The following is an 18,575-nucleotide window of genomic DNA, read 5'->3' as shown; positions in this document are numbered from 1 at the left end:
GAACACTGTGGACTCAAACAATGATGGATCTGGATCAAACTTGGCATGAATACTCAATATGCCCAAATGTGAACACTGGAGGAGTTTGAGGAAAATAGACCTTGACATTTGGGAGTTGTAGTTGCTGGGACCTATAGTTCACCCACAATGAAATAACATTCTGAACCCCACCAAAGATAGGATTGGACCAAACTTCCCACAGAACCCCCATGAACAACAGAAAACACTGTGTTTTCTGATGGTCTTTGGCGACCCCTCTGACACCCCCTTGCGACCCCCACAGGGGTCCCGACCCACAGTTTGAGAAACACTGTTTTAGAGAGACCATATCAATCAAGTCCACGAAAGTTAAACCAGATCTGGATTTATTTCCCCACTGAAATATTTATTCATTTATCATATCAGAAGCAAACCGAGGGTGCAGTTGTAATGTGTTTAAAAACACAGAGTTTTTAAAACTTGGCATTATACTAAATGTCCTTTGACCAGCAGCTGGCAACTTGGAGTGCCCCTGGTGTTGCTATGAGAAGGTTCTCCATTGTGCATGTGGCAGGGCTTAGACTGCATTGTAGTAGGTGGTCTGTGGTTTCTCTTCTCCACACTTGCATGTTGCGGACTCTACTTTGTGGCCCTATTTCTTAAGGTTGGTTCTGCATCTTGTGATGCCAGAGCTCAGTCTGTTCAGCACCTTCAAGTCATCCAGTCTTCTGAGTGCCCAAGGGGGGGAGTCTCTCATTCGGTATCAGCAATGGCTTGAGGTTCTGGGTTTTAGCTTGCCACTTTTGGACTCTTGCTTGCTGATGTGTTCCTGCAAATATCTCTGTAGATCTTAGAAAACTATTCATTGATTTAATGTGTTCAATATTAGAGACATTAATGATCTTCCTCCAGTCACATTGTCTTAGAATTGCCTTGAGAGTAAGGTGGAGAAGAGAAGAGCCATGTTCAATACCTTGAGTTCTTTGGAGAACAGAAGATGCGGTTTAAATGTTACCAATACATTAAATAATAAGTAGGTGTTATGTTAGAGACAATTACATTCAAAAATGGTAATATTAGAAAGATTGTAGAGAAACCTTTCAATTTTCTATAAGATAGTACATAATTGGTTTGCAATAAATTGGGTTTTTGCCCATCTCTTTTATGCAGTATTTTCAGGCAAGGAAATATGGGAAATTTAATAAAAGTGTTGTCTTCTTTTACCTAGGTGGAGAACTCATATTTTTGTCAGACGATCAGAAGAAATATTATAATGCACTGAAGAAACTTGGTTCCAAAAAACCAGTTAAAGTTGTTCCAAGGCCACAGGTAAGAGTAGCAGGCAGAAATGGATGCCTTTCTTAATATCTGACATAGAAAGACCGTTCAAAACATGTACTAAAGCAAACAGTTTATTGGCCAATATGGACAATATTATACTGGATGAAAGATTCTGGGATTTCTTTTCTAAAAAGCGATGTTTACTGAAATCAATGAATAGTATAAGAGACTTTCTGGTCACCTCAGTCCAGATAACTTTGCATTGAAAGTTGCCACAGTATCTTCCCTCCACTGCTCCAAATTCTTGACTTCTAGCTTGTCAGCTAACCCTATTATAAGTCTGTTTCCAAGATACCTGATAAATCCAACTCATTCTTGGAAACCAGAACATCTGGCTAGAGAGTTTGTTCCTTAGTTCATGTATTTTATTTATTTACGACATTTATATGCTGCCCCTCTCACCCTGAAGGGGACTCAGAACGGCTTACAAGTCATAAGGACATAAAACACACTATATTATTAGCATAGTACTAATACATCAGCTCTAGCAGCCACCTCCTCCTGAGAAAAATGTATATCACAAAGGACGACCACCTCACCCGCCTCATAGGAAACCTGCTCAAAACAGGAGCTTTTTTGTTGAGTTTCAGGGCCAGAGAAGCAGATGGCAGAAACAGAAGAACGGCCTGCCTCAGAGAAGCATGCTTGCTCTATCCATGTTCAACATCTACACAAATGACCAGCCACTGCCAGAAGGGACAGAGAGCTTCATCTATGCTGATGATCGTGTCATTACTGCTCAAGCAGGGAGCTTTGAGATGGTTGAACAGAAGCTCTCTGAAGCTCTAGGTGCTCTTACTGCCTATTACAGGGAAAACCAGCTGATCCCCAACCCATCTAAAACACAGACATGTGCCTTTCATCTCAAGAACAGACAAGCATCCCGAGCTCTGAGGATCACCTGGGAAGGAATCCCACTGAAGCATTGCAGCGCACTCAAATACCTGGGAGTCACTCTGGACCGTGCTCTTACCTACAAGAAGCACAGCCTGAATATCAAGCAAAAAGTGGATGCTAGAAACAATATCATACGAAAGCTGACTGGCACAACCTGGGGATTACAACCAGACACAAAGAAGACATCTGCCCTTGCGCTATGCTACTCTGCTGCTGAGTATGCATGCCCAGTGTGGAACACATCTCACCACACTAAAACAGTGGATGTGGCTCTTAATGAGACATGCCGCATTATCACGGGGTGTCTGCGCCCTACACCACTGGAGAAATTACACTGCTTAGCCGGTATTGCATCACCTGACATCTGCCGGGAAGTAGCAGCCAATAGTGAAAGGACCAAGACAGAGACATCTCCTGCTCATCCCTTGTTTGGGAATCATCCAGCACGCCAATTACTTAAATCAAGAAATAGTTTTCTGAGATCTACAGAGACACTCGCTGGAACACCTCAGCAAACGAGAGTCCAAAAGTGGCAAGCTCAAACCCAGAGCCTCAATCAATGGCTGATACCCAATGAGAGACTCCCCCCTGGGCACACAGAAAACTGGGCGACTTGGAAGGTGCTGAACAGACTGTGCTCTGGCACCACGAGATGCAGAGCCAACCTTAAGAAATGGGGCTACAAAGTGGAATCCACGACATGCGAGTGTGGAGAAGAGCAAACCACTGACCACCTGCTGCAATGCACCCTGAGCCCTGCCACATGCACAATGGAGGACCTCCTTGCGGCAACACCAGAGGCACTCCAAGTGGCCAGATACTGGTCAAAGGACATTTAATCAACTACCAAGCTTGCAAACTCTGTGTCTTCTTTATGTTTGTTTGTTTGTTCTGTCAAATTGTAATACAAGTGTTTGGTTGCCTGACATGATAAATAAATAAATAAAAATAAAGTAATACATCATTCATTTGAAGCACCATTAGGATATTAGAGTATAAAGTGAACCTTAATTTGCCTTAAGACACTCTTTTGTGTCATATTAGAGTTCAAGGTCAAGACCAGCAGTGGGCAACTTGAGAGATTTTAGATCTTTTTGGTCTCTGACACCAACCCTAACCAGTGTAGTCAGTAACTAGGAATGATGGGATTTGGCATCTAACTACAACTGGAGAGGTACAGGTTGTCCAGTTCTGCTGTAGCATTACATCTGTGTAAAACCTTCTCACACTTTCTCTGATGTTGGTGCCAACATGCCCATGAACTTTGTTCCTAAAACATAGCAGTCTGTAGAAGAACGGTAACACCGCAATCTGCAGTCCCAGGACCCAAGTCAAGAGTAAAGGCAGCAACAAAGTCCCAAGCACGAATACAACACTTTGCCTACTGCAAAGTTCCCAATGTTTGATACCTTCTTTTATCCTATAACTCATTATCGGATGATGAATTGTTCTCCACCCTGTCTTCATCACTCTCAGCTGCCTTAGCTTCCACAGGGGCTTGCCACTGCCTGTCCCTCCAACTTTTCCAGCGTCTATCAAGACTTAGATCACCCCATATATTACCAGGTTGCCAATCTCCAGAAACTCATCACTAGATGTTGGTTGTGTACATATGTCCCTGATCTCTTGCACACGGGTCCAATCCAGCCCATCGTCTTCTTCGTTATCACTCCAAGTCCCATCATTCCCCGAGAATCCCATAAAGTCCTCCTCCTCTGTTGGAGCATTAAGTATTTCACGGATCCGCTTCCTTTCTCGTTCCTCATCTGACTCTTGCTCCTGAGTAACCCGCTTCAAGCCTCTGCCCACATCTCCCTCCTCCTCCATTTCAGAATCTGAGAAACCATCAAACGAATCAGTATTTGAAGGTGTCATGAATATCTCCCTAATTCGTTTCTTTTGCTGCTCTTGCTCCAACACCTGAGCAGCCCTCTTACCCCTTCTACTACCAGTTGTAGCTTGACCACACACTCTACTACAACACCCACTGTACCTTCACATCAACACCTCATTTCAGGAAAACTACTTCCCAGTTCTAAATATTATGATCAAGCAAACACTTGTTCATGCTTGAGAGAATCATCTAGTTCTCAGCCAAAAAAGTCCCTAAATCAACAAGCCTACTTTTTCATAAACAGTCACCCAAGTTAGCTCAGAGATAGAGAGGGGGTAAGTGGGAAATTATTGGGAAACATAAAGAATTGTCTCTCACTTCTACATTTTTGTATCGTCCTAATAAAGCCACACACTTCCTTTCCCCCTTTCACAGAACAAGTTCCAAGGACTACTTTATGATGTTGTAACCAAGCAAGGATTTGACATTTTCATTATAAGTCTCATCCTGTTGAACGTGGTGATTATGGCAGTGGAATATGAAGACCAACCAGAGGATGCAAGGAAGCTTCTTGAAAAAATAAATTCTGTCTTTGTTGCTATTTTTACTGGAGAATGCGTTATGAAAATGTTGGCTTTGAGGCTGTTTTACTTTAAAGACAACTGGAACATCTTTGATTTTACAGTGGTGATTCTTTCTTTACTTAGTAAGTACAAAACCTCTCATCTTTAACAGTATTTTGCCATCACTGGGCAGATGCAAAGTGAGACTGTGTCTTGCATAGTAAAATCCCATATTTGAAGCTCTCATGCTCTCATGTATAAATATGTGAGAGGAAGCCACAGGGAGGAGGGAGCAAGCTTGTTTTCTGCTTCCTTGGAGACTAGGACGTGGAACAATGGCTTCAAACTACAAGAGAGGAGATTCCATCTGAACATGAGGAAGAATTTCCTGACTGTGAGAGCCGTTCAGCAGTGGAACTCTCTGCCCCGGAGTGTGGTGGAGGCTCCTTCTTTGGAAGCTTTTAAACAGAGGCTGGATGGCCATCTGTCAGGGGTGATTTGAATGCAATATTCCTGCTTCTTGGCAGGGGGTTGGACTGGATGGCCCATGAGGTCTCTTCCAACTCTTTGATTCTATGATTCTAAGAGAAAAATGTGAAAATATGAGCCAAAGTTTCTGCTTAACACTCAATAAAGAGGGCACTACTATACATTTAGAGCCCTGGTAGCGCAGCGGGTTAAACTGCTGAGCTGCTAAACTTGCTGATTGAAAACTTGGCATTTCGAATCCTGGGAGTGGGGTGAGCTCCTGCTGTTAGCCCCAGCTTCTGCCAACTTAGCAGTTTGAAAACATGCAAATGTTAGTAGATCAATAGGTACAGTTCCGGCATGAAGGTAATGGCACTCCATGCAGGCATGCCAGCCACATGAACTTGGAGGTGTCTACTAACAATGCCGGCTCTTCTACTTAGAAATGGAGATGAGCACCAATCCCCAGAGTCAGACATGAATAGACTTAATGGCAAGGGAAACCTTTACCTTTACTTACTATTTGTTTTATGGCAGGAAATTCCCCCTGGGAATTGAAAAATGATTTAGTTGGGTTGGTAATATGATAAATTTAAAGATGCATATTTGTTTAGCATAAAATAAACACTAAATTCCATGGTGTCCTTACTGAGATTTTGGGCAGCTGATGGTTTATAGGGAAAGGACGTGTAATAATGTTTGCTCTTACATACATATGTTGCTGGATAATAGATAATTTTAAATGGCTTTAACTCTATTGATAGTTTAATTATACTTAAAGGACAATAACAAAAACTGATATTGGGAATGATATAACAACAACAACAACAACAAAAGCAGCAACGATGATTGTTGTTGTTCAATTATTACAAATTAAGGTACAGTGCATTTGGGAAAACAAAACAACTGTGGTCCCAGAGGTTTATTTTATTTTATTTTATTTTATTTTATTTATTTACAGCTTTTATATTCCGCCCTTCTCACCATTCAGGGGACTCAGTGTACACATATATGGCAAACATTCAATGCCAATTTTTGACATACAACATATACAAAGTCTATATTTAACTTTTTCTGGCTGCCAGGGGAGCTTTCGCTTTCATCGCTTTCATCGTCCATCTGCGACACTGATGAAGTACTTCCGCATTCCCCGCATGCTTCCCCGCTGAAATGCTTTGCTAGAGTCTTATTTTATGGCCTCATAAATCAGTTAATTTAGCCTCCCGACACTTTAAGGTGGTACCTAATTTTCCTACTTGACAGATGCAACTGTCTTTCGGGTTGCAAAGGTCAACAACAGGCTACACAATTGGTTGGAAACCCACTCCAACCCGGGCTGGCTTCGAACTCATGACCTTTTGGTCAGAGTGATCTTAATGCAGCTGACACTCAGCCAGCTGCGCCACAATCCTGGTGCGAGCAGGGTGATAGCGAGCAGTTCCAGACAGACTTACAGAACGTCTACATGAAACTTTCATAGACAGGATCAGAATGTCACAAAAAATGGCACTATTTGAAGCATGCCATTATAGCCACTGCTGCCTCAATAATTCCTAGATTCTTGGAACTGAATCCAAAACTCCAGATAATAACACGTGATGTTTAGTACTATGGAAATGAGACGATTATAGTTGGTAATGGGCTTTGAAATAAATATGTGTGCGTATGTTTTAAAACAGGCGCTGCAGCTACAGAATTTCGAAATAGTCTTGATTTCCCACCTACGATCCTGAGAATCATTCGCGTGGCCCGGGTCAGCCGGCTGCTGAGGCTCATTCGAGGGGCCCGGGGGCTCCGGACCCTCCTTTTTGCACTCCTGATGTCCCTTCCTGCTCTTGCCAACATTGGGCTCCTCCTTTTTCTGATCATGTTCATTTACGCTATTTTTGGCATGAGCAACTTCGCCTGTGCCAGTTGGAAGGGCGGCATTGACAACATTTTCAACTTCCAGACTTTTGGTGGCAGCATGCTTTGCCTCTTTGAAATCACAACGTCTGCTGGCTGGCATGGATTTCTCAACCCAATGCTCGACAACCGTAGTAACAATATTTGCGCTGGCTCCACACAGCAAACAGGCCCTTGTATTAACCGGACTGTGGCAATTACATATTTTGTTAGTTATGTCATTATATCATTCCTTATTGTCGTTAATATGTACATTGCTGTCATCATAGAGAACTTGAACGTCGCCACCGAAGAGAGCACAGACCCTTTGAGTGATGATGATTTTGAAATTTTCTATGAAGTTTGGGCAAAATTTGATCCAAAAGCAACCCAGTTTATTTCTTATTCAATGCTTTCAGACTTTGCAAATGCTCTGGAAGAACCATTGCGCGTTCCCAAACCAAACAGCCAACAGCTGATGGCAATGGACCTCCCGATGGTTAATGGAAATAAGGTCCACTGCCTGGACATTTTGTTTGCTTTTACCAAAAGGGTGTTGGGAGAAGCTGGAGAAATGGATGTCCTGGAGTCCCAGATAGAGGAAAAATATCCAGAGATGATTGCCTACGAACCCATAGTAACAACTCCCAAGAGGAAACATGAGGAGAGTGCTATTGTTATCCAGAGGGCTTTCAGGAAACATCTCCTTCACCTTGCAACACAAACAACCTTCCTGGAGGACAGCGTGGGAAGCCCCTTGGAGGACATACCTGAAGAGGAAGATGGCTTTGTTGTCATGATAAGCAAAGGTGAAAGTGAAAAAGAAGACAGCCAGTCAGATGATTCCCAGAGCTCAGCTTCTCTAGCCATTCCTCCATCTTATAGTAATGTTATAGCTGGAGACATTCCTGTGGTGAAGATTAAGGATCATAGTGATGATGATACCCAATGATTTACAGTTTGCTGTTGTCTTGCCACAGCTGGATTTTCTCAGAAATGTTATCATGTATCTGCCACTATTGTCATCTTAATTGAACTGTTCACTCTGCAATGCTTCCATTGTCAAGTTATCAGAAGAAGTAAAAAATGTATTGTCGAAGGCTTTCATGGCCGGAATCAGTGGGTTGTTGTAGGTTTTTTCGGGCTATATGGCCATGGTCTAGAGCAGGGGTCCTCAAACTTTTGAAACAGAGGACCAGGTCACAGTCCCTCAAACCGTTGGAGGGCCGAATTATAATTTGAAAAAACATGCATGAATTCCTATGCACACTGCACATATCTTATCTGTAGTGCAAAAGCCACTTAAAAACAATACAATAATTTAAATGAAGAAAAAATTTAATAACTATAAATTTATTAGTATTTCAATGGGAAGGGTGGGCCTGCTTTTGGCAGATGAGATAGGATTGTTGTTGTTGTTGTGTGCTTTTGAGTCGTTACAGACTTAGGTTGACCCTGAGCGAGGGCCAGGTAAATGACCTTGGAGGGCCGCATCCGGCCCCCGGGCCTTAGTTTGAGGACCCCTGGTCTAGAGGCATTCTCTCCTGATGTTTTGCCTGCATCTATGGCAAGCATTACCTCTGAGGATGCTTGCCACAGATGCAGGCAAAACGTCAGGAGAGAATGCCTCTAGACCATGGGCCATATAGCCCGAAAAAAGCTACAACAATCCAGAAGTAAAAAAATTCCAACCAGGGGGTCATATGTAATAGTTAAAGTATTATGTGTTGATAGGGGGGTTGTACTACTGTGAGCATCCGATAATCCAATAAAGTTGGGAGTACAGAGACATAAATGGATGCTAAGGGTGGCTGTTAAGGACTTCCGTCATCCCAAAGTACACTGATGTCCATCATCCCTTTATCTCTCAGTGGTAGACTGGTCAACTCATGCATGAAATAGATACAAATAAAGATCTTACAATCTGCAAGAAAGCTGAGGAATGGATCATCTAAATGCTAAGTGTATAACGTCACCTCCAGGCAAGGTCTATCATAACGCTTCGATGGCTTATATCTATTCATATAATACACCACCTGGACTCAAGTCTAATGCAGCTCCTGAAACATCTTCCCCTTAAGCAGTCCTCTGCTTGTTCAAATATGTAGGATATGCAGGATCCTAACCTTTATGTGAAAAGCAGAGGAGAAAGGGGATTTGCATGGTTTCCAAAATAGGGACTCTGGAATGATAGAATTGAGGAAGCTAAAGAGATGCATAATCAATACAGGTTGAGTACCTCTTAACTGGAATCCCTAAATTCTTCACAATCCAAAATTCCCCACTCAGATGGCTGATATAGACACCCCTTTGCTTTCTGATGGTTCAGTGTACACAAATTGTATTTCATGCGCCATATAATTAAAAATATTGTATAAAATAGTCTTTAGGCTCTGTGAATAAAGTGTATATGAAACATACAATAATTTCATGTTTAGATTTGGAGCCCATCCCCAAAACATCTAATTATGTACATATATGCAAATATGGATATGCAGAGGACAAGCAAAGGTGCAGTTTGGCAAGGGACGAGTACTCATTGATAGAGAAGGCAAGAGACCTTGTACAACAGTGGTTCTCAACCTGTGTGTCTCCAGATGTTTTGGCCTTCAACTCCCAGAAATCCTAACAGCTGGTAAACTGGCAGGGATTTCTGGGAGTTGTAGGTCAAAACACCTGGGGACCCACAGGTTGAAAGCCACGGTTGCAGAACCACAACTCCCGAGATTCCATAGCATTGAACCATGGCAGTTAAAGTGGTGTCGAACTGCATTCAGTGCAAATGCACCTGAACTTACATACTTGTGGTGCTAATCCCCAATACCTGATTTACCTATGGAGGTGAAGCTCTAAGAAGAGCATTTTTGATAGAGGTATGGGACCACCTGGTAGGAAGGACTCAAAATGGAAAATGCAGTGTTGAACTGCATTAAGTGCAGATATACACCTGAACTTATACACTTGCAACTGTCCTCTGCTTGTTCAGATGTATCTTCTGGAGCCAGGGAGAGAGCCCAGTTTCCAGAACAGCTGAACCTGAGGCACATGGATGATGTATTATTACTATTGCTGTTACGGGTGTAACTTGCATCAGTACTCATCTCTGCAAAAGCTGGCCTCCTTATTGCTCAAACTAGCTAACCACCTCCTTGGAAGCATTTGCAGTGGTCAAGGAGTATCACCTGACATGCTTTCTAGTTTTTGCTCAGCATTGCTTGTTCCTTTCCTTTGCCAGATCTCATTGGGGATACATAGACTGAACCCAGATGTGGCATCCAGATCACCAATTCAGAGTCTGTTGTGGGTTTAAGACCGAGTTTTGGCACAGAGTGTTTTTTCAAAGCAATGTCTGTACCATATGGTGAGGCATCTGGATTACAAGAAATGCCGTCTCAGAAAGCAAATTAGATTTTGCCTCTTCTATAACATGGACTTTGTTTATATCTAAAAATGGAAATTGTCATTTCATCCTTTATACAACATAGGCTGTGAGAGTAAATATAACTTGTATAAAACAATCAAATTATTGTGTTTCCCTGGAACTTGGCTGCATAACTTCAAGAAACAGTTTTCTTTAACCAGTGATGGTGATTGTGGATTTTCAGATACCGTTAGACTGCAACGCCCATCAATCCAAGTCAGCATAGTCAAGGATACAGAATGACATGAATAGTTGTCTAATGTCATTTAGAGTGACACATTTCTCCACCCTTTGCTTTCCTCTTCATGATGTACCCATTCATACTGCTTAAGTCAACCAATTAAATGTACCTGCTTTATCGATGTTACATGAATAGTATTTCACAAACTGTAATACTTCAATAAAAATGGATTTGGGAATTTGATTGCTGTTTTAATAGAAATGAGTTGGGGAACTGGGATGTCTATTCAAGTAGCTAATTGTAGAGTGGCCCAGTATCTTTCTCTAAGCCAGTGTTGGGACTTCGGGGGGGGGGGGTCACGAGGGGGATTTCAGAGGGGTTGCCAAAAACTATTAGAAAACACATACTGTATATATTCGAGTATAAGCCTAATTTTTCAACCCCTTTTTAAGGCTGAAAAAGCTCCCCTTGGCTTATACTCGAGTCAAGGTTATTTATTATTTTACTCTATTATTATTATTATTATTATTATTATTATTACATTTATAGAGAGGAGATTCCATCTGAACATTAGGAAGAACTTCCTGACTGTGAGAGCCGTTCAGCAGTGGAACTCTCTGCCCCGGAGTGTGGTGGAGGCTCCTTCTTTGGAAGCTTTTAAGCAGAGGCTGGATGGCCATTTGTCAGGGGTGATTTGAATGCAATATTCCTGCTTCTTGGCAGAATGGGGTTGGACTGGATGGCCCATGAGGTCTCTTCCAACTCTTTGATTCTATGATTCTATAGGTTAGCTATATTTTTTACTATTTATCATTTACATTTATTATTATACTCTATTATTGGAAGGATATGTAAACACATGTACATTGAAGAAGGTTAGAATAATGGTTTAGTCAGAGTTGGAAAGTCTTATCTTACAGTTTTATGTAAATATTAATAAACAGTCAACCTACTGATGTCTTAATTAATGTAATTTTATTGGTATCTATTTTTATTTTGAAACTGACCCATAGCTGCTGCATTTCCCATCCTCGGCTTATACTCGAGTCAATAAGTTTTCCCAGTTTTTTGTGGTAAAATCAGGTGTCTCGGCTTATATTCGGGACAGCTTATACTCGAGTATATACGGTATTTCTGATGGTCTTAGGAATGCCTTTGGCAGAGAAGGCTGATCTCTCCTCTTCCTCTTTGGTGTTGGTGAACTACAGCTTCCAGAATTCAAAAACCGTGCCCCCAACCCCACCAGTATTCAATGTTGGCCGTGTAGTGTGCCAAGTTTGGTGCAGATCCATTGTGAGCTGGGTTCAGAGTGCTCTTTGATTGGAGGTTAACTATAAATCCTAGCTATTACAACTCCCAAATGTCAACTCCCAAACTCCACCAGTGTTCATTTTTGGGCATATTGAGTATTCATACCAAAATTTGTTCCAAATCCATCATTGTGCTCTCTGGAGGTTGGTGAACTACAACTCCAAAAGGTGGAGTTCAGAATGCTCTTTGATTGCAGGTGAACTATAAATCCCAGAAATGACAACTCCCAAATGACAAAATTAAGCCCCCTCAACCCCACCAGTATTTGGGATATAGGGCATTTGTTCCAAATTTGGTCCTGCTTATCAGATATTTACATTAGGATTCATGACAGTAGCAAAATTACAATTATGAAGTAGCAATGAAAATAATGTTATGGTTGGGGGTCAGCACAACATGAGGAACTGTATTAAGGGGTCGTGGTATTAGGAAGGTTGAGAACCACTGTTCTAATCATTCTGTCCAGAAACAAGAGTGTCAGTATCTGGATAAGCTTTCTTGAGAACCCAGGCCAGAGACCCTAGAATGGGTCCTTCAAGTCTACACTTTCCACCAAGAGCTCATGAACTACAAGCTAGAAGGAGAAGGTAGGTGGGAAGACTAACACTACTGCTAAGATACTTCTATACAGATAAAAGAAGCAGCTGTCCAGAAGGTAGATATGCCAAGAAACAACAAGATGGGAAAACTCTGCTGCTTTTGGGATGCTCTCTGTTTTCTTGGGACTGGTGCCAGCTATCTTTGGTGACATCTCCCTGCCCTCACCTGTGTGGCTGTCTAACTCCTTTAGGTGGCAGCAGCTTCTAAGGTTTTGTACTTCAAAAAACCCTAAAGCTGTGTCCTATATATGTGGCTTTACCCAAAAGGATTTGTGGAGGATAGGGCTATACCATAAAAATGATGCTTAAAATATGTAGTCTTTGCAATTATTTCTCCATGAAAATGATATATTGCCCTCCCTTCTTGGAAGGTGGTTCCAAATATTGTATTTTACTGATGAAAATACTTACAAAGAAGGAAAAAACAAATAAAATAAAAGCTAAGCCAAGCCATGGGTAATACTCAGATGGGAATACCATGTGCTATAGGGTCTGAATTTAGACAAAGAATATACATTTGAATAAATTGGATATACTTCTGAAATCATTTTCATTGACTGATTAGCTCCAGTCAAATTTTTGTTACCTGCAACAGGTCCCACTTGGAAGAAAGGGGAGATACCAATTTATTCATCCATCCACCATATTTTTGAATTACTAGATGGATCAGGACTACCTTTAAGGGGAGCCTAGAAGAAAGTGTGTTGCAATAGACTAAATCTGTTGATATACAGTATAAGTTAAGTAATAGATATCAATAGGCCCCCCGGTGGTGCAGCGAGTTAAACCACTGAGCTGCTGAACTTGCTGACCGAAAGGTTGGCAGTTCAAATCCAGGAGTGGGGTGAGCTTCTGCTGTTAGCTCCAGCTTCTGCCAATCTAGCAGTTTGAAAAAAATGCAAATGTGAGTAAATCAATAGGTACCGCTTCTGTGTGAAGGTAACAGCACTCCATGCAGTCATGACATTGGAGGTGTCTATGGATAATGTCAACTCTTTGGCTTAGGAATAGGGATGACCACCATGCCCCCAGAGTCAGATATGACTAGACTTAATGTCAGGGGAAACCTTTACTTTTACCTATATATATATATATAGTTCAGTGGTTCCCAACCTTTTGTTGACCAAGGACCACTTTGCACAGGTACCACTTGTCCAGGGACCAATTTGACCAGGGACCACTTGACCAGGGACCACTTGACCAGGGACCACTTTGACCAGGGACCACTTTGATTGGGGACCACTTGACCAGGTACCACTTTGACCAGGGATCATTTGACCAGGGATTACTTGACCAGGGATAACTTGACCAGGGACTACTTTGACCTGGGACCATTTTGACCAGGGACCACTTGACCAGTGACCACTTTGATTGTGGACCACTTGACCAGGGACCACTCCCTAACATTAGTATCAAAAGGGTTACGAAACAGGTTTTTTGTCAATTTTAGGGTCAGTTTGGTTATTTGGAGTGCTGATTCAGAATATTGCATTGGATAGACCACATCAGCTCTATTTTCTGATGCATAACATATGCCGTCCAGTAGTTGCTATCTGCTTGCTCACAGAAAACCATATTTAATAATCTAGACCCATGGACTTTATTTTAGGTCTCACGGCCCACCAGTGAGCTGCGGCCCACAGGTTGGGAACCACTGCAATAGTTGATATGTAAGTTAAAACTGGCACAAAAAGAAGCCCAGTAAGCTCAATCACTCGGCTGTTCAGATACATGTTCAGCTCCCCAATGCAACCAGTTTGGACAAAATAGGGTCCAAGTTGCAAATTGCATCAAAGGAGGAGGCAGATGTTTATCTAGATTCTTCCCACTACACACCACTTCTCTCCCAGTTCTGAAGAAAGCAGGCATAGAAAGCCAAGCTCTTTGCCTCTTTCAAATAAATGAATTAGCAAACTTTCTGAGCAAGCTTGGTGCAAACGATGTCCACTTCCTTCCTGATGTAGCAACGCTGGTCCTTTGCACCGTTCTTCAGAGAGGGAGGAAAGAGTCTGCACTGTAAATAATTCAACTCTTCAAAGATGTCTTGAGTGAAGGAAGACTCACACAACGGAGGGAGCCTTCTATATCCAAAAGCCATTTAGCTTTCCTAATGGCTATCAAGGCAACAGCATCAAGTACTTTAGATCATGATGACACGTTAGTTACTTATGCCCCTCTTGATCAAAGGATGTGTAGCTGTAAGCTTGTGAAGAGCTAATTAATTTTGCAGCACGTAGTTAATAAAATATGCAGGGAAGTCTACTTATTACTCATATTCTATGTTTTATGAGTGGGGTTGTTCATTGTAAAAGAAGCCATCCTGCCACAGTTAAGTGCATCTGTTGTAGATAAAGTTTTGCTACTTATCCCTTTCCTCCCATACCCAGTATACAGCGCAATTTCCATATTTGTGTTTCAACTACCTGCATCTGACAAAATACATCTTCCCTAGAAATTTTCTGTGTCCTCCAGGAGATGTTATGGTATATTTCTTGCAGAAGTTTCTAGGAATTTTCTAGGTTCTCATTCACATCAAAAGGGTTTGCTATAAACCATGCTTTTGTTTCTACAGGACATTCAGGAATGTATTTGCTCATGAATAAGGGTTTTGTAATATTCTACTTAAAGTTTTAACTGTGCTATCAGCCATGTACTCTGTGTCCTTCTTCAAAATATACAAAGCAATCCCACCACATTATGTTCTAAATCAAAATCTATATAAATAAAATATAATGTTCGTTTGTGGGATTAACAGAACTCAAAAATCACTGGGAGAATTGACACCAAATTTGGTCACAATACACCTAACAACCCAATGTAAGTCCTTCACTCAAAAAATTGATTTTGTAATTTGGGAGTTGTAGTTGCTGGGATTTATAGTACACCTGCAATCAAACAGCATTCTGAACCCCACCAATGATGGAATCGAACAACTCTTGGCACACAGGACTCCCATGACCAGAAAACACTAAAAGGGTTTGGTGGGCATTGACCTTGAGTTTTGGAGTTGTAGTTCACCTCCATCCAGAGAGCACTGTGGACTCAAACAATGATGGATCTGGACCAAACTTGGCATGAATATTCCATATTCCCAAATATGCACACAAATGGAGTTTGGGGAAAATAGACCTTGACATTTGGGATTTGTAGTTACTGGGATTTATAGTTCACCTACAATCAAAGAGCATTCTGAATCCCACAAACTACAGAATTGGGGCACACTCCCCACACAGAACCCCCATGACCAACGGAAAATATTTAAGGCCATCCAGTCCAACTCCCTTCACCAGGGCAAGAAAATGTAATCAAAGCAGCAATATTAGGAGGAGCTGAAATGTGCTTTACAACCCCCAACCATGTCAATTTCCTGACATAGGAGAAAGTAAGACATGTTGCTTTTGTGTCCTGCTTGAGTGGTCCTCATGAATATCTGAAAGGGAACTGTTTGAAAAACAGTGCCTTCCACACAGCCTTCTATCCCAGAATATCAAGGCAGAAAATCCCACATTATCTGATTGTAGACTCAGATAATCCAGTTCAAAGCAGATAATGTGGGATTTACCACTTTGATATTCTGGGATATAGGGCTGTGTAGAAGGGCCCTTGCTCTGATCAAGATGGGTTATTCTCCTGTTCTTATGCCTTTTTTTGGGTCGCAACAGAGATATTTACTATCAGGTTCCAATATTGGCTTCTAAAATACCTGGAAGAGTTTGGACTGGGATACAATGCTGTGGTTTTCCTTCATCTACACTTTGTTGTAAGAAGTTTACAATGAGTTTTAATGAGTGCTGTTCCTTGCAACGCCTTAAGTATATATACAGCCCTGAAAGGCTTCCCATCTTTAAGAATTCATTCCTCTATCAAATGTCCATTACCGTCCATTCAGTATTTGCTTTGTCCATTTTGTTTCAGCTGTATGCATTCCCCAGTGGATTTTTCAACCCTTCAGTGCCATTTCCTTGGTCTTGCATTTTGCAAACTCCATCCAAAAATGTTATTGTTCATTATCAAAGAGGATTTATGGTCAGCGGGGGGAGGTGGGGGAATCTTTTTGATCTCCTATAATACCAAAAGGTCTGAAGTTAATATAGGACTGGCGAACAAACAGAAACATAGTCTATACCACAGATTGTATGTTGAATCCTATTAACTGATGTTGGTGTCTTGAGATCTTTAGACAATGAGATACCACTACCTGACCTCTGGTTGAGAACCTGCATCCATGGCAGGCATCCTCAGAGGTTGCGAGGTCTGTTGGAAACTAGGAAAATGGGGTTTATATATAGTTTCCAACAGACCTCACAACCTCTGGGGAAGCCTGCCATAGATGCAGGTGAAACATCAGGAGAGAATGCTTCTGGAACATGGCCATACAGCTCAGAAAACACACAACAAGCCAGTGATTCCAGCCATGAAAGCCTTCAACAATACAATGTTTTCTAAAATTATTATTATTATTATTATTATTATTATTATTATTATTATTAATGACAGAAAGGTAGAAAATGTCAAATTTGTCATAAAACAGACACAAGGTCTGTTTGATTTACATAGCTGGCTGTATTGTGTCCAAGCTTTCGGACAGCAAAGTGCGTAATGCAATAAGATAATAAGGAATAGTGAACGAACCAGTGGAATGACTACGGACTTGATTTTGGATGGTGTGATTTTAATAAGAGGGCTGTAAATTGTAAGCATTTCTTTAAATCCATACATATAACCCATATTATATTCGGCCCAGACCCCTTAGGAATGGTTCAAAACACTTGGAATCTAAACAGGGGTTGCACAAATTTCATAAATACAAATGAAATTGGATTTTTGGAGTTGTGCACACCTCTAGTGTTTAGAGTAACTAATCTGCCTATAGAGAAGAAAAATTCAAGATTACATTCTGAAATTCAGAGAGCACTTAAATTTCTGTGAATTCTAGCCCAGTGGAGTGCACAAGAAATTTCTTACAAAGAATTCTGAGTAGCTCACAATGTCAGGATTCCACACCTATGGCAATTGTGAAGCAGTATACAATTAATTTACTACGTTTATATACCATTTTTCTCCCCCTAAGGCAGTGTTTCTCAACCTTCCGAATGTCACGACCCCTTAATACAGTTCCTCATGTTGTGGTAACCCCCCCAACCATAAAATTATTCTTGCTTCTACTTCATAACTGTAATTTTGCAATTGTTATGAATCTTCATGTAAATATCTGATATGCAGGATGTATTTTCATTCACTGGACCACATTTGGTAGAAATACCCAATATGCCCAAATTTGAATACTGGTGGGATTTGGAGGGGTGTGTGTGTGCTTTTGTCAGATTAATTTTCATTGAGGACCACGTCAGCTTTATGGTTGCTTTCAAAGGGTCATTGAATCCATTGATGGAGAATTCATGGATATGGAGGGCCAACTATATATTTTGTTTACATAGTCTCAGTGCCATTTAGATTTTACCCAGTTTGGGCCCCCAGATGTTATTGAACATTTCCCATCTCTTTCGATTATCTACCATGAGGGCTGAGGATACTGGGAATTCCAATCCAAAATCCCTTGTGGCTCTGAGATTGGTGAAAGATTAAAGAACATTTCAAATTAGGCATCAGATCTACAAGCCTTGTATCTGAATCTAAACCCCACTCTCATGACTAAACAGAATAAATTGAATCCTTCCTGATGGCACTGCATTACAACTCCCATCGTCAAGATGTCTAATGACGTGGAATACAGGAGTAGTTGTTTGGAAGGCACCATAAAATGATTTGGTCCACAGGCCTTGTGTTCGACAGCTGTGTCTTGAATTCTGGTTGCTGGAGAATTCTGTAACAAAAGGCAAAATATGACTTTTCTGGACCAGATCCATTCAACTGGTCCAGCGCGAGGCCATGATGTGCTGTGCCACCAAAGGGACTCTCCCTCATTTCTGCAGACATAGAATAATGTTTCAAAGGAAGAGCCAAAGTGGAGCCTTCCGAACACTGCTTACTCAGGTTACAGTGCTCCCCAAGAGACTGTGCAAAACCGCATTAGCCCCTTTTACCATCTAAACAAACACACACCCTTCCTCCTTTCGCTCTCCCCAGCCACCCTGCC

The 18,575-nt window shown here is 41.4% G+C and overlaps 1 protein-coding gene across 1 annotated transcript in view; it reads left to right on the top strand.

The window, feature by feature from the left end:
- LOC132779148 (sodium channel protein type 5 subunit alpha-like) overlaps positions 1 to 7,918 on the top strand; it is a gene marked incomplete at its 5' end in the record, with an annotated part of 60,223 nt that extends 52,305 nt beyond the window's left edge. The window contains 3 exons of the mRNA XM_067470578.1: positions 1,208 to 1,308; positions 4,487 to 4,757; positions 6,762 to 7,918. Coding sequence (XP_067326679.1) covers positions 1,208 to 1,308; positions 4,487 to 4,757; positions 6,762 to 7,918 — 1,529 coding nt within the window. The remainder of the gene's footprint in view (positions 1 to 1,207; positions 1,309 to 4,486; positions 4,758 to 6,761) is intronic.
- Between the last annotated feature and the right edge of the window lie 10,657 nt (positions 7,919 to 18,575).

This window comes from Anolis sagrei, chromosome 6 (genome assembly GCF_037176765.1).
Source record: "Anolis sagrei isolate rAnoSag1 chromosome 6, rAnoSag1.mat, whole genome shotgun sequence".
In the NCBI taxonomy this organism is placed as follows: Eukaryota; Metazoa; Chordata; class Lepidosauria; order Squamata; family Dactyloidae; genus Anolis; species Anolis sagrei.
The sequence above is the reverse complement of the archived record's forward strand: the minus strand, read 5'-3'. Positions and strand labels throughout refer to the sequence as shown.